Source organism: Oratosquilla oratoria, chromosome 10 (genome assembly GCF_046742065.1).
Source record: "Oratosquilla oratoria isolate Oo_2021 chromosome 10, ASM4674206v1, whole genome shotgun sequence".
NCBI lineage: Eukaryota > Metazoa > Arthropoda > Malacostraca > Stomatopoda > Squillidae > Oratosquilla > Oratosquilla oratoria.
The window spans coordinates 37,085,019-37,100,772 of record NC_134786.1 but is presented as its reverse complement, the minus strand read 5'-3'; the positions used below and the strand labels follow the sequence as shown (position 1 = coordinate 37,100,772).

General features: G+C 40.8%; 1 protein-coding gene across 7 annotated transcripts in view; it reads left to right on the top strand.

The window, feature by feature from the left end:
- Positions 1–2,197: 2,197 nt before the first annotated feature.
- LOC143029181 (mitochondrial inner membrane protease subunit 1-like) overlaps positions 2,198–15,754 on the top strand; it is a 35,919-nt gene continuing 22,362 nt past the window's right edge. For 3 of the 7 annotated variants that reach the window (XR_012966802.1, XM_076191688.1, XM_076191692.1), the window contains exons 1-3: positions 2,812–2,923; positions 6,081–6,243; positions 12,065–12,262. Coding sequence is in view for 6 of the 7 variants with exons in the window: in XM_076191688.1 (XP_076047803.1) it covers positions 6,127–6,243; positions 12,065–12,262 (315 nt within the window). In the remaining variant the exon portion in view is untranslated. Of the gene's footprint in view, positions 2,327–2,811; positions 2,924–3,221; positions 3,245–6,080; positions 6,244–12,064; positions 12,263–15,754 lie in introns of those variants that run through there. The other 4 variants (XM_076191689.1, XM_076191691.1, XM_076191690.1 and 1 more) reach the window with 4 other exon arrangements.

Sequence of the window (15,754 nt, the reverse complement as noted above, 5' to 3'; positions counted from 1 at the left end):
ACATCAAGAAACACACTACCGTCATGTCGAAACAAAAACAAATAAAACACACAACATAGACATATTAAGAAGTAAGCTTCCTCTCCAGCCTATCCTTCGCCCCCTTATAAATTGGGTTTAAAGTGATGCATCTATTGACACTATTATCATCACTTGACCAAGCTTCCAAGAATAACCTGGTGCTTTTTCCACTACCTCCGTATTTCACTTCCGCGTTTTGCCAGTCCATTTCGTGTCCTGTTTCCTCGCAGTGTCTTGAGACGGCCGAACTCATGTCCTTTCTACTGACAGCCCTCTGGTGTTCTATCAGTCTTGTCGCCAATTTCTTGCTCGTTTCCCCAACATAATGTGTCTCGCAGTCCTTGCACCTAATGTCATAAACCACCCCTATTCGGTCCGTTTGGCTCACAGTGTCCTTAATTTTGGTCAGGGCCCTATGTAGAGTGTTCCTCGGTTTGTGTGCTATTTCAACACCGTGTTTCCTTAGCAGTCTGGCCGCTACCTCAGAAGCCCCTTTCAAGTAAGGGACCGTGACCCGCGTCGCGTCCGGTCGTCTGTCGTCCATCCTTCCCCTCTGTCGTCGTGCCGTCCACCTTTTTACCACCGAATTCGGGTAGCCGTTGTCCCTAAATACCTTCTTCAGGTGACTCCTCTCCTTCCTCTTGCTATCTTCCGTGGAACACACCTTTTCCACCCTAGACCACAGAGTCTTAATCACACTTCTTTTGTGGGTGGCCGGATGACAGCTGCCATAGTCCAGAAGCCGGTCTGTATGGGTGTCCTTTCTATAAACCCCCGTCATCAGTGTGGACCCGCTTCTCGTCACCATGACATCCAGGAATGGCAATTGACCGTTCTCCTCTTTCTCCATCTCGAACTGGATGGCTTCATTCTTTGTATTCAGTCGCTTTCTCCCGTAATAATGGTTCCTGGACTCCAGCTATTTACGAATATATATATATATATATATATGTATGTATATATATATATATATATATATATATATATATATATATATACAAGCCGCGGGCTTCGCCGGGGGCTTGGCTGCGCAAACAGCGGCCTACGGCAGCAGCTTTCCGCGCTCTAATCCCTCGTTTTCCCCTTCGGCCTCGGCCTCGGGGTGGAACCCCAACACGGGATCCCCAGCACGAAGAAGAACGCGAAGAAGAACGCGAGGAAGAAGAACGCGAAGAAGAACGCGAAGAAGAACACGAAGTAGAATGCGAAGAAGAACGCGAGGAAGAAGAACGTGAAGAAAAAGAACGCGAAGAAGAACGCGAAGAAGAATGCAAAGAAGAATGTGAAGAAAAACGCGAAGAAGAACGCGAAAAAAACGCGTAGAAGAACGCGAGGAAGAAGAAGAAGAAGAAGAAGAAGAAGAAGAAGAAGAAGAAGAAGAAGAAGAAGAAGAAGAAGAAGAAGAAGAAGAAGAAGAAGAAGAAGAGGAACGCGAAGAAGAAGAACGCGAAGAAGAACGCGAAGAATACAAAGAAGAACGCGAAGAAGAACGCGAAGAAGAGCGCGAAGAAGAACGCGAAGAAGAAGAAGAAGAAGAAGAAGAAGAAGAAGAAGAAGAAGAAGAAGAAGAAGAAGAAGAAGAATACCACCTGACCCCGACTTACCCAAGCGCTTTTTCAAGAATATTTTTAGGACAAAGTGTCACCGTAATACCACCTGTCCCCGACTTCCACAGCGTTTTTAGAAGAATATTTTTATTTAGACTTGTATATATATATATATATATATATATATATATATATATATATATATATGTATATATATATATATATATATACATATATATATATATGTATATATTCAATATATATATATATATATATATATATATATATATATATATATATGTATGTATGTATGTATGTATGTATGTATGTATGTATGTATATAAATGCATATCTTATAAACATCCTCAAAACAGTATTGAATGGGCTTAGTAGGTTGGAGGACTACCGCCTGTTTCAATAATGAATTCCAAATCTATGATCTATGGGCGACCGTAAACAAATTTAGATTAGAGTGAATACATATATGACTAGAACTAAATTAGTTTGTAGCATTTTTCTTTGTCAATGTTATATTTTATCAATCTTTTTTACTTTGTCGATATATGTCGACCGAGATAGATTGTAGTTTGCTAAAACAAAATTATAGAAATCCGCAATAAACTGTCGATTTGCTTCTTAACTCGAACTACACTTCAAGAGTAACTACATTTGTCGCCACCTTATCGTACCGTATCTTTGTATTCAGAAAGGTCCCTGAGGAGGACACTAGTCTTCGTTGTTGCTGTCGACTAATCCAGGTAATAGGCTGTGTTCTCGTAACTTCTCTCAAATGCAAACAGTATGCCACTGATTTTTATGTTGATTTTAAAACAAAAACGATACCATTACTGGGCATATATTAGACTAACATTCACAAATAGTTGTCACTGGATAAAATAAAATGTTTATTTGATTTATTCAAGATACAGCACATCGGTATGATTTCCACAATGTTATTGGATTTTAATAGCAAATGACTAATCTGGCACTGAAATTATAGCATTCAATTGACTTTTAATGGAGGTCATTTTTAGGACGCCATAATCTATTTTTATTAGCTTGTTTCGTTTTATTTCGCCGACTAGCAATGTTGGATGGGTACTCTATGAACATAAATTTCATGCTGTGCACAAAAACTAATTCAAAACTGAAATATAACAAGTGCACATATCGGTGCGTCACAGTGAAATAGAAACACAGAAAATCATCGTTTTATATATTATTTTTATTTTATTCACATCAAATATTCTGAATACGGAAAGTTTAAATCGCAAAATTGTAGTTCCCAGGGTTACCAACAGTTGCGCATGTGTAATGTTCAAGAGTTTGTAAACATGGAGTAGTGGAAAATATAGGTAAACAAAGCCATTTAATGTTTGTAAAACAACTCTGTCTACCTACACAGTTGTATTTTATTGTGTATGCGATGGTTATATCGATTATCTGTAATGCATAGTTGAGGTATAACGTTCAAAATAAGAGAAAAACCGAGGGACAGAGTGACTGTGTTAAGAAAAGGTAGACCTACACATTAACTTGTTTGGTACCTTTGTCATCACAAATAATATTCGCTGAGTATTGTATATGAATTGAGAGTAATTTAATTCTATAGCACAACCATACTCTACATTGACGGTGTTTTTCCTGTTTAATGACTGTTTTGTGTTATGTAACAGGTAAGCCGCTTTGTAATTTTAAAGGTAGAATCTAAGAATATAAAATATTGTAGAATGTACTTCGTTCTGGTGAAGTACATTAAATTTGTCTTTTCATTGTAAGTTCATGATTTAGTGAAGTTCAGTATGTTAGGTCTATCATTGGTGCAGCTTCGTAAATAGTCAGTAGAGCAATTGATGAACAAAAAAAAAAACAAAAAAAAAAAACTGAGGCTGATCAGTACCAAAATAACTTTCTAATAGGCTTTATGCAGACCCTAGATTATCACAAGAGTATTGTTACTGCAGCTTAAACAGTATGCTATAATCAGCTGCTGATGCAAGTTCTGACAGAATCTGGTTCAGTATTATGCCATATTCAAGCAGCCTTCATAGTACCCTTCTTAACTTAATGTGGCACTTTCTGATGCATCAAAAACAAGAAATAGAAATAATCTAACCGGGAAAACTAAAATCTAATTTAACGTAACCCAATAACCTGATATGCTTGAAAGGGCAGAATCCACATGTTCATTGAAATGGGAAACTGTACTAATGCATGGCCTAGCCACCTGAAGCATGGGTTAGCGTATTTTTGCAGGACTAGAAAATAGTCGAACCCTATAGTGTGGCATACTTTTGGTCAGATATGCATTTACTTTATGAGAAAAAAAAATTTACTTTTTTTTAGAAATGCACACATATGCGATATAGCATTAGAAAATTAGATATTAATTTTGTAAATTATAATACATGACCATAATATAGTTTTTTTGGTGGAAATCAATTACAGAAAATGCTGCTAAAAACAATACACAGTTGCAGCAACTCCTTGAGATGTCATCTTTTTGATAGATTTACAGGTTGAAGACAGAGACGATGACCTCTAGAATTACAGATACTGCATTACTAAATGCAGGTTTTTAAGTAGGTTAGAATAGATGAATTTGTCATACTTTAATGTTGACCTACACATCTACCAAAACAAAGATGGCATCTCAAGCAGTCGCAGCAGCTATGTTCATTAGAGTATCTCTTTCAACAACTTTTCTGTCACGGATTTCCTCCAAGAAAAACATATATTACTTTAATGTATTATAATTTACAAAATTAATATCTAATTTTCTAATGCTATATTGTGTAGGCGTGCACTTCTAAAAATTTACCGAAAACTATATGCACTATATGCTAATGAACTTTTGATATGTGGAATGTGTTGATTTATGGTTATTTGATGTCGGGGGCTCCTAGGAATGGCAAAGGAGAGAAATAAGGACAACAGAAATGAGGAATAACGGTGTCTGTTTATATGAAAGTGGCAGTTGCCGACAAGTCTGTAGAAATAGACACTATGTGAGGATAGTCTTTATTAGTACGATGTTTTGCTTGTCATAGCTTTAACAAGCAAAACGCTGTACTAATAAAAGTTCCGTCCTCTCGTGAAGTTTATTAAGATAATGGTGTCTCAGCATTCCTTTTATGAGTGGAGATTTATTTTTTTGGACAATTTATAGTTTCACCCAACCATGAAATTTGATATGTGGCTTATGTGTTTCTGGTGAGAAATGTTGTGATATGAACGATGGTGTACATCATTTCCGTCGCAAATGCGTATTTTTGAAGTAATTGAATATTGAAGTTATGCACTTATGTGTACATCTCCCGAATGCATAAGTGTGGGAAATCGGGTTGGAGAAGACTAATAAATGGATTAATGCACGTTGCAAAACAGGTATAAAATGAACAAAAACACTTAAAAGAAAAAAAAAAAAAACATAAAAATCACATTTTAGGGCTGGAGTCCCTCCTAACACGAGCGGCCATGTTTATTTTCCCCAACGACTCGAAAAATGTCTCGCTAGATCAGCTTACATTTAGCGAAGTCCACTCCAGCCATGCAAGACTTCCTAAACGTAAACTAATGTTACCTCTGTTAGGTTAGGTTAATTTATGGTTACCAACTCTTGCACAAACGGCTTCCCTAAATCTAGTGGTTATAGTCACAAATACTTAAAATCATTAGTAAACAAACATGGCGCCATGCGCGGTACCCGCCGAAATGTGATATTTTTGTTTTTTTGTGTGTTTCTTTGGTCTTCATTTTATACCTGTTTTGCAACACGCATTACTCCATTTATTAGTCTTCCCCACCCAAAACCCCCGATTTCTCACACTTATGTGTTCGGGAGATGTATGCATAAGTGCATAATTTCAATACTTAATTACTTCAAAATTACACATTTGCGACTGAAATGATGTACACCATCGTTCATATCACATCATTTCTCACTAGAAACATATAAGCCACATATCAAATTCTATGGTTGGGTGAAACTATAAATTGACTTTTATACCATAGATGACCTGGATGTTGTGGTCTAGCAAGGTAGACACCAAACCTGGCTATTCTCGAAACCAATCATCCTTGAGGGGCTGACACTCTTATCTTCAGACTGAGCCCCACAGCTCTCTCTGTTAACTTGAATTGTATTTATTACACTTTTCCATACATGGAGAGCTGACAACCAGTGTTTGCTCTCCTATTCTTACCACTTTTAAGTAATGACATAGAAATGGTCCCACATTAGTACAACACAGACAGCAGTTCAAAGTTTCTACCTAGGGAGATATGTAGGAGGTTCTGAGGATCATTGCCAGCCACTATGAGGTTGTGGGTTTTCCACCTAGTGAAACTAGAGGTAACACTTGATTGATTGGTTTGTTTCTGATCATAAGGAATGCTGAGTGACTGTAGTCTATAAAGAAGCCACTGAAGTCCAGTAAATATTGACTGATTAAGATTATGTAGTCAATACCCAATTAGGGAGTCTCATAATAAAACTTGTTTTATTTGAAGCTTCCAGATGCATTTGGGCCATGCATTTTCCGCCTGAGTAGTTGGTATGGCTGGGTCACGAATGACTCGGATCCTCGGGCGATGGCTTGGAGTCACAGGATATATGATCCAGTATGGTTGCATCGCACACTGCACACTCGAATTTGTAGCAGATTTTGTTGTTGTAAGTGTTGTGTTAATAGCTCAGTGTTAAACACTAGTCTTAGAGCACTATGATGAAAGATTTGGAGTGCCTAAAAGGCAGGCCCATAGCCAAGACATGAATTTTTATAGCTCTTGTTTCTTTCATATAGGGGACTAAAGTTTTTTGTAATTTTCTTTTTACATGTATTTCTAGAACATCTTGTACTAACATGTATTGAATTAAGTTTTGTTGTACAAAATATTATACTACAATATATCACTAGGGCTACATGATAGATTTTGTTTTATTGTTTATAAAGTTATTATAATTTTTATATCTTAACAGGAGTTTTCCAACCAGTACCCTAAGGTTTGGGTCTTTTAATGTGCATGGATGTGGTGCAGATTAGAGTAAAAGGGAAGAGATATGCTTGTGAGAAGAAAAATGTATGTATGTGTTAGCTTTGAGTGAAATTAAATTGAAAGGGAGGGGAAGTGTAGTTAGTAGGTTCTCAGGAGTGAAGAGGGGATGAGGGAGAGATGGGGTGGCTATACTAGTAAGTGGAGTGGATGGAGGTTTCTTCATGATTGATGTAGATGAAGGTGAAGCTGAGAAGGAAGATGTGGGTTTTTGTAAGTGTGTATGGGTCTGGTAGTGAGAAGAGCGTAGAGGAAAGGGAGTCTTTTTGGGTAGATATGAGTGAGTGCATAGATGGATTAGGGAGAAATGTCAATGTAGTTGTATTGGGGCTAGGGTAAGAAACGAACCAATAGACGGAGTGATTGGGAAGTATGGAGTTCCAGGGAAAAATTGTAGTGGAGAGTTGATGGTGGAGATGTGTCTTGAAAGAAAGTTGATGATAGTAAATATGTTGTTTAGGAAGAAAGTCAAACATAAGTACACATGGGAGAGGGTGGTGGATGGAAGGGTGACAGAGCATTAATGGACTATATAGTGGTGACCAGCAGTATGGTAGGAAGAGTTAAGGATGTACATGTGCTAAGGGAAGAGAGTGGGGGAATGGTGGGAGTGGTTTCTATGCCTTTTTCTTTTTGGATACCTCCCATGTAAAGGGAAAAAAGCCTTTGGTATATGTATGTATGGATATCTTAACACTGCTGGGATTAGGTTAAACCCACTCTCGTATACCCTCCAGTGGCTACTGGCCTTCTAAAAGGGCTCCATGATAAGGATTTAGATTATTTAAATGTGATTTATTTTCACACTTTTTGTTTTCACTTTTTATTTATATAATGCAACATTTACTTCCATAAAAGGCTCTTTTAAGTATGTTGTACAAAAACAACTTTACCTTAATAGAGTGACCCCATTTCCCAGTTAGATAAGTTGTCATTCTAACCATGTAAACTGATAGATTCTTGTTTGAGGAAACTCATAATAGATGTAAGCTTATTAAGTCTGTGTCAAAATTCAGACATATCATAATACACACACATTGCCTGAGTCATAGCTTTAGGCTTGTACATTACTGTAGATTTCAGATCCATTATATATCTACCACTAAGTTCATGCAAGTTACCATAGATGAAACACACCCACTGTCTACATTCCCACAAAAGTATTCTGTATCACTGTTCACTCCTGACAACTATAAATCCAGGAAATACCCAGTAATCTCACTGATCGACTAGCCCCTTCCATTAAATGAAATTATTCTATTACTGTACTGGGTCTCACATTTTACATACAAGAAACTGAATGTATGCAGAATAACAGCAAGAACAGGTTTCAGACAACAGAAAAATCTTACAGGCAGCACTTAGAACTACACTAAGTATTCATAGCTTGGTTTGCAATGAATACATAGAAAATCTATGGACAATACAAAATAGAAATTTTAATACAGCACTCCTGCTATGTATGTGATAATATGGATTTCTGCAATGTGATTACTATCCTAAGTTTGGTTGGAAAAATAGGATTGAGTTCCTGTTTGCCTCTGGAATTTACACAAAGCTATACATACATACATATACCAAGGCTTTTTCCCCCTTACAAGGGAGGTAGCCAAAAAGGGAAAGGCATAAAATCATTTCCACCCATTCCATCCCTGAATACACTCCACACCCCTCCACCCTCCCTCTTATCTGAGCACCTCCTGGATGACGGGTCATCCCTGCACCTTGTCCATTGCCCTGGGTCAGAAGCAGTGTCGCAAGACACAGCACATCCACAGCAAGGCCGCTTCATTAAATCGGAGAACCCCCCCCCCTCTCCGTCCCCCCATTGCATAAAAGGAGAGGACGGGGAGAAATCCCTTTGGGCTGCGTCAAATTTTGCTCACACATACTACCTCACCCCCCACCCCCCTGCCCATTCCACCTCATGCAATCACATCATCCATATACAACCATTCTCCATTCACTCCTGTCTTCTGTCCTCTCCCGTCCTTCCTCAACAGACATTCCCCTCTTTCCCAAAGCCCCCTTCACCCCATCCATCCACCTCATCCTAGGACGTCCCCTCAAGTTCACTCCCTCCACATCTGCCTTCCATACCTCTTTTACTAGTCTTTCTTCACTCATTCTTTCCATGTGTCCAAACCATCCTAATATTCTTTCATCAACCCTATCTCCCAGCTCCTTTTTCACCCCCGTTCTCCTCCTCACCTCCTCATTTCTCACTCTATCTAGCCTAGTAACCCCCATCATACTTCTCAGACACCTCATCTCAAACACATTCAAACTCCTCTCTTCCTCTCTTATGTTTCATGTTTCCACCCCATACAGTGCTGTTGGCACAATCACTCCTTCATACAGTCTCCTCTTAGCATCCAATCCCAAATGTCTATTCCTCATTACACTCTTTAATCCACCAAGGCATTTACTCGCTTCTCTCAATCTACATTCTACCTCCACCTTCACTCCACCTTTTTCTGCCACATTTGCACCCAAGTATCTAAAACTATCCACTTCCTCCAGTCGCTCTCCCTTAATGCTCACCTCCAGTCTACCGCCACTTTCACCCCTTGTACATCTCATCACCTTACTTTTACCCACATTTATCTTTAGCTTTCTTCTATCACATACTCTCCCAAACTCTGCCACCAACTTCCTCAATCCCTCCTCCGATCCTGCCACAAGCGCAGTGTTGTCCACAAACAACAGCTGGCTCACCTCCCACTTTTCTCCATTTTCTTTAACCATCTCCAATCCCTTGCCCACCACCCTTGCATATACCTCTCACACCACCCCATCCATGTATAAGTTGAACAGCCAGGGCATAACGCATCCTTGACAAAGTCCCACCTTTACCTCGAACCACTCACTCTCTCCATTTCCAATCCTGACACAAGCTCTACTACTCTCATAAAAACTCTTGACAGCTCCCAGAAGCTTTCCTCCTATCCCATATATCTGCATAACCTCCCACAGTGCCTTTCTGTCTACCCTATCATAAGCCTTTTCCAGATCCATAAAAGCCCAAAAAACATCCTTCCCCTTTCCTATAGCTTTCTCACATATCTGTCTTACCACAAAGATCTGATCTACACAACCTCTACCTGTCCTAAATCCACACTGTTCCTCACCAATTACTCCTTCTGTTCCTCTCAATCAAGATCCTCCCATAAGCCTTCCCAACTACACTTAACAAGCTAATCCCTCTGAAACTACTACATTCACACTTGTCCCCTTTTCCCTTGTAAAGAGGAACTATACAGGCACTCCTCCAGTCCTCTGGCACTCTACCATCTCTCCAGCAAACATTAAATAACCTCACCAAGCAGTCCACCATCACTGTACCTCCCTTTTTCAGACATTCTGCATGGCATCCATCCAGACCAGGTGCCTTACCTGCTTTCATCATCTTAACAACTGCCTTCACCTCATCCTTCCTTATTTCTCCTCCATTATCCTCACTCATCACTCTCATTTTCTTTGCATTTCCCACTGCAGCTATCTTTCCCTCCCTATCCTTCACATTAAGCAACTCCCTAAAATATTCTGCCCATCTTCCCCTTACTGCCTTCTCTTCCATCATCATCTCTCCATCTGCACCTTTTACCTTTTCTTCTCTACTTGATTTGCCTCCTCTTCCTCTCTTAATTTCTTTCCAAAACATCTTTTTATTACTTTCAAAATTTTTATTACTTTCAAAATTTTCTGTCATACTCTTACCCCATTTCACATCTGCTCTCCTCTTTGCAACCTTTACCTTTTTCTTTACTTCTCTTTTCTTTTCTTTGTACCTCTTGTATAACTCCCTCGTCCTATTTTGTAACCAATCTGTGAAAGCTCGCTTCTTCTCTTCTACAACCTTCTTTGTTTCCTCATCCCACCATTCACTACCCTTTCTTCTATTTCCCCCTGTCCTTGTTCCACACACCATCCTTGCACACTTTATGACTCCCTCCTTGAACCATCCCCATTCCTCCTCCACATCCAGCTCTACTCTATCCTTTACTCCCTCCCACTCCTCCTTCAGCTTCTTTCCATACTCCTCCTTTTCCTTTTCATTCAAAGAGTTCACTATAAGAACCTTCCTACCTTTTGTCTCTTTCCTCTTTCTCCATCTATCCTCCACTCTTAACTTACCTTCCACCAAAAAATGATCTGATATTCACCCACCCATTCCCCTTAGCACATGTACATCCTTAACTCTTCCTATCATAATCCTATTTACCACTACATAATCCATTAGTGCTCTATCTACCACCCTTCCCTCCACCACCCTCTCCCATGTGTACTTATGCTTGACTTTCTTCCGAAACACTGTATTTGCTATCATCAACTCTCTAGACACATTTCCACCATCAACTCTCCACTACGATTCTTTCCTGGAACTCCACATTTCCCAACCACTCCATCAATTGGACCATTTCCTACCCTAGCATTAAGGTCTCCCAGTACTATTACATTGACATTTCTTCCTAAATCCTCTATGCACTCATTTAAATCTATCCAAAAGGCCTCCCTTTCTTCTACACTCTTCTCACTGCCAGGCCTATATGCACTTACAAAGACCCACATCTCCTTCCCCAGTTTCACCTTCATCCACATTATCCTTGAGGAAACCTCCTTCCACTCCACTACCCGTTTACCTATTTCTTCACTTACTAGAATAGCCACCCCTTCCCTCCCTCGCCCTCTCTTCACTCCTGATAACCTCCCACTTACACTCCCAAACTTACACTCACCCTTCCCTTTCAACTTAGTTTCACTCAAGCCAACACATCCATCTTTCTTCTCACAAACATACTACCTATCTCTTCCCTTTTACTCTCATCTGTACCACATCCACGCACGTTAAAAGACCCAAACCTTAGGGTGCTGGTCTGAGAACTTCCAGACTCTCTTATGCCTTCTCTTTTTTGTTTAGGAATGTCCCCTGTGGGGCTACAAGGAGAAGAATGCCTAGTCCCAATCCCCGTCCCTTTCTTCTCGCCTCTTACGATCCAAGTGGGAATACTTGGTGGCAGTATTCTTTTCCCCCATCACAGAAAAAGAATACTCAGAGAAATGGTACAGGACAGCAACAAGGGGTTGAGGGACAGTCGTAGTATAAAAGTGTCGTCATTTCTCTATGAACAGAGTTTTCCTCTATCATAGACAAAATGATGTGTGGCTCTGGTCCGTAGGGGTGCCCCATATAGACCCTAAAGTATCGACTGCATGCTACTTTGCCACAATAACAAGCAGCCAGTACCCCAAAGCTATACATACAATAATCGTAAATCAATGCTGTTGAGTTGTGTTAATGCAACCACATTTATCTGAAATGAATCTGTGTAGCCTAAAAGATGCAGACACTGAGAGATTCAGTTGGCTTTGTAGGTGCATATTTTGATGTATAGCTGCATTGTATATTTTTTGACATGTTCCAAATTACTCTGTTGCAGTGTAAAGGTCCCTCTATGGAGCCCACCATTTATTCCGAGGATGTCATCCTGACGGAACACATCACCCCACGCCTGAACCGCATCAGGCGAGGCGACATCATTATTGCCAGGTCACCCTCTAATCCTCGGCAGCACATCTGCAAACGGGTCACAGGCTTGGAAGGAGACAAGGTCAAAAATGGATTTGCCACATACATTGTAAGATGTTACTCATTCTACTAGGTTTTGAACAACATTTTTATTCTACCCCAATCAATAAGTGCCTATAATTTCCATTTTGTGCATTTTGTATCTTGTCATGATATTCATCTTCTGTGAGGGAGTAATTGGTGAGGAACAGTGTGGTTTTAGGACAGGTATGGGATGTGTAGATCAGATTTTTGTGGTAAGACAGATATGTGAGAAAGCTATAGGAAAGGGTAAGGATGTTTTTTGGCTTTTATGGACCTGGAAAAGGTTTACGACAGAGCAGACAGGAGGGTACTGTGGGAGGTACTGCAGATTTATGGGATAGGATGGAAGCTGTTAAGAGCAGTCAAGAGTTTTTTACGAGAGTAGTAGAGCTTGTGTTAGGATTAGAAATGGAGACAGTGAATGCTTTGAGGTAAAGGTGGGACTTTGTCAGGGGTGTGTTATGTCGCCCTGGCTGTTCAATCTTTACATGGATGGGGGTGGTGCGAGAGGTGAATGCAAGGGTAGTGGGTCAGGGGTAAGAGATGATTAAAGAATATGGAGAAAAGTGGGAGGTGAGCCAGCTGTTGTTTGCTAATGAAACTGTGCTTGTAGCAGGATCAGAGGAGGGATTGAGGAAGTTGGTGATAGAGTTTGAGAAGGTGTGTGAAAGAAGGAAGCTGAAGATAAATGTGGGTAAAAGTAAGGTGATGAGATGTACAAGGGGAGAGAGTGACAGTAGGCTGGAAGTGAGCATTAAGGGTGAGAAACTGGAGGAAGAGGGATAGTTTCAGATACTTGAGTGCAAATGTGACAGGAAAGGGAGGAGTGGGGGTGGAGGTAGAATGTAGATTGAGAGAAGCGAGTAAATGCCTTGGTGGATTAAAGAGTGTAATGAGAAATAGACATCTGGGAATGGATACTAAGAGGAGGTTATATGATTGTGCCAACAGCAATGTATGGGGCAGAAACATGGAACATGAGATAGGAAGAGAGAAGGAGTTTGAATGTGTTTGAGATGAAATGTCTGAGAAGTATGATAGGGGTTACTAGGCTGGATAGAGTGAGAAATGAGGAGGTGAGGAGGAGAACAGGGGTGGAAAGGGAACTGGGAGATAGGGTTGATGAAAGAGTATTAGGATGGTTTAGACACATGGAAAGAATGAGTGAAGAAAGATTAGTAAAAGAAGTGTGGAAGGCGGAGGTGGAAGGAGTAAATATGAGGGGGTGTCCTAGGATGAGATGGATGGATGGGGTGAAAGGGGCTTTACAAAAGATAGGAATGTCTGTAGAGGAAGGATGGGAGAGGACAGAAGATAAGGGTGAATGGAGAAGGGTTGTGTATAGATGAGGCTGTGATGCATGAGGGTGAGTGGGTGGGAGATGGGGGGTGAGGAAGTTTGTATGAGAAAAAATTTGACACAGCCTGAAGGGATTTCTCCCAGTCTTCTCCTTTTCTGCATGAGGGGAGGGAGAGGGGGAGTTGCTAAATTTATGAAGCTGCCTTGCTGTGGATGTGCTGTGTGTTGTAGCAGTGGACAGGATGCAGGGATGACCAGGAGGTGCCAAGATAAGAGGGAGGGAGGGGAGTGGAACATGTGGGAAATGAAATGGGTGGGAGTGATTTCTATGACTTTTTCTTATTGGCTACCCCCCATGTAAGGGGGAAAAGCCTTTAGTATATGTATGTATGTCTACTTCATCTTGTACATCCCTAGGCTTTCATCCTATCATTGATTGTAAGATGTAAACATGTAACTTGTATTTTGAACACTTTGACCAAAGATTTCTTGAATAGAATAATTTTATGGCAGCCAGAGTAAAATTATCAATCATTTCTCTCTCTTACACTTCTTTTTATGTTTTGGAAAAAAATTAAGAGAGGAAGAGGAGGCGAATCAAGTAGAGAAGAAAAGGTAAAAGGTGCAGATGGAGAGATGATAATGAAAGAGAAGGCAGTAAGGGGAAGATTGGCAGAATATTTTAGGGAGTTGCTAAATGTGAAGGAGGATAGGGAGGGAAAGATACTTGCAGTGGGAAGTGCTAAAAAAATGACCGTGATGAGTGAGGATAATGGAATAGAAATAAGGAAGGATGAAGTGAAGGCAGTTGTTAGGATGATGAAAGCAGGTAAGGCACCTGGACTGGATGGATGCCATGCAGAATGTCTAAAAAAGGAGGTACAGTGATGGTGGACTGGCTGGTGAGGTTATTTAATGTTTGCTGGAGAGAGGGTAGAGTGTCGGAGGACTGGAGGAGTGCCTGTATAGTTCCACTTTACAATGTAAAGGGGGACAAGTGTGAGTGTAGTAGTTTCAGAGGGATCATCTTGTTAAGTATAGTTGGGAACGCTTATGGGAGGATCTTGATTGAGAGGATTAGGAGAGGAACAGAAGGAGTAATTGGTGAGGAACAGTGTGGATTTAGGACGTGTACAGGTTGTGTAGATCAGATTTTTGTGGTAAGACAGATATGTGAGAGAAAGCTATATGAAAGGGTAAGGATATTTTTTGGGCTTTTATGGATCTGGAAAAGGCTTATGACATTGTAGACAGGAAGGCACTGTGGGAGGTACTGCAGATATATGGGATAGGAGGAAAGCTTCTGGGAGCTGTCAAGAGTTTTTACGAGAGTAGTAGAGCATGTGTCAGGATTAGAAATGGAAAGAGTGAGTGGTTCGAGGTAAAGGTGGGACTTAGTCAAGGATGCATTATGTCTCCCTGGCTGTTCAATTTATACATGGATGGGGTGGTGCGAGAGGTAAATGCAAGGGTGGTGGGTCAGGGGTTGGAGATGGTTAAAGTAAAAATGGAGAAAAGTGGGAGGTGAGCCAGCTGTTGTTTGCAGACGACACTGCACTTGTGGCAGGAATGGAGGAGGGATTGAGGAAGTTGGTGACAGAGTTCGGGTGAGTGTGTGAAAGAAGAAAGCTGAAGATAAATGTGGGTAAAAGTAAGGTGATGAGATGTACAAGGATATACCAAGGCTTTTTTCCCCCTTACAAGGGAGGTAGCCAAAAAAGAAAAGGCATAAAATCATTTCCACCCATTCCGTCCCTGAATACACTCCACACCCCTCCACCCTCCCTCTTATATTAGCACCTCCTGGATGAAGGGTCATCCCTGCACCCTGTCCACTGCCCTGGGTCAGAATCAGTGTCACAAGACACAGCGCATCCACAGCAAGGCCACTTCATTAAATCGGCGTCCCCCCATTGCATAAAAGGAGAAGACAGAGAGAAATCCCTTCGGGCTGTGTCAAATTTTGCTCACACATACTACCTTACCCCCCATCACATCATCATCCATATGCAACCATTCTCCATTCACCCGTCTTCTGTCCTCTCCCGTCCTTCCTCAACAGACATTCCCCTCTTCCCCAAAGCCCCCTTCACCCCATCCATCCACCTCATCCTAGGACGTCCCCTCAAGTTCACTCCCTCCACATCTGCCTTCCATACCTCTTTTACTAGTCTTTCTTCACTCATTCTTTCCATGTGTCCAAACCATCCTAATATTC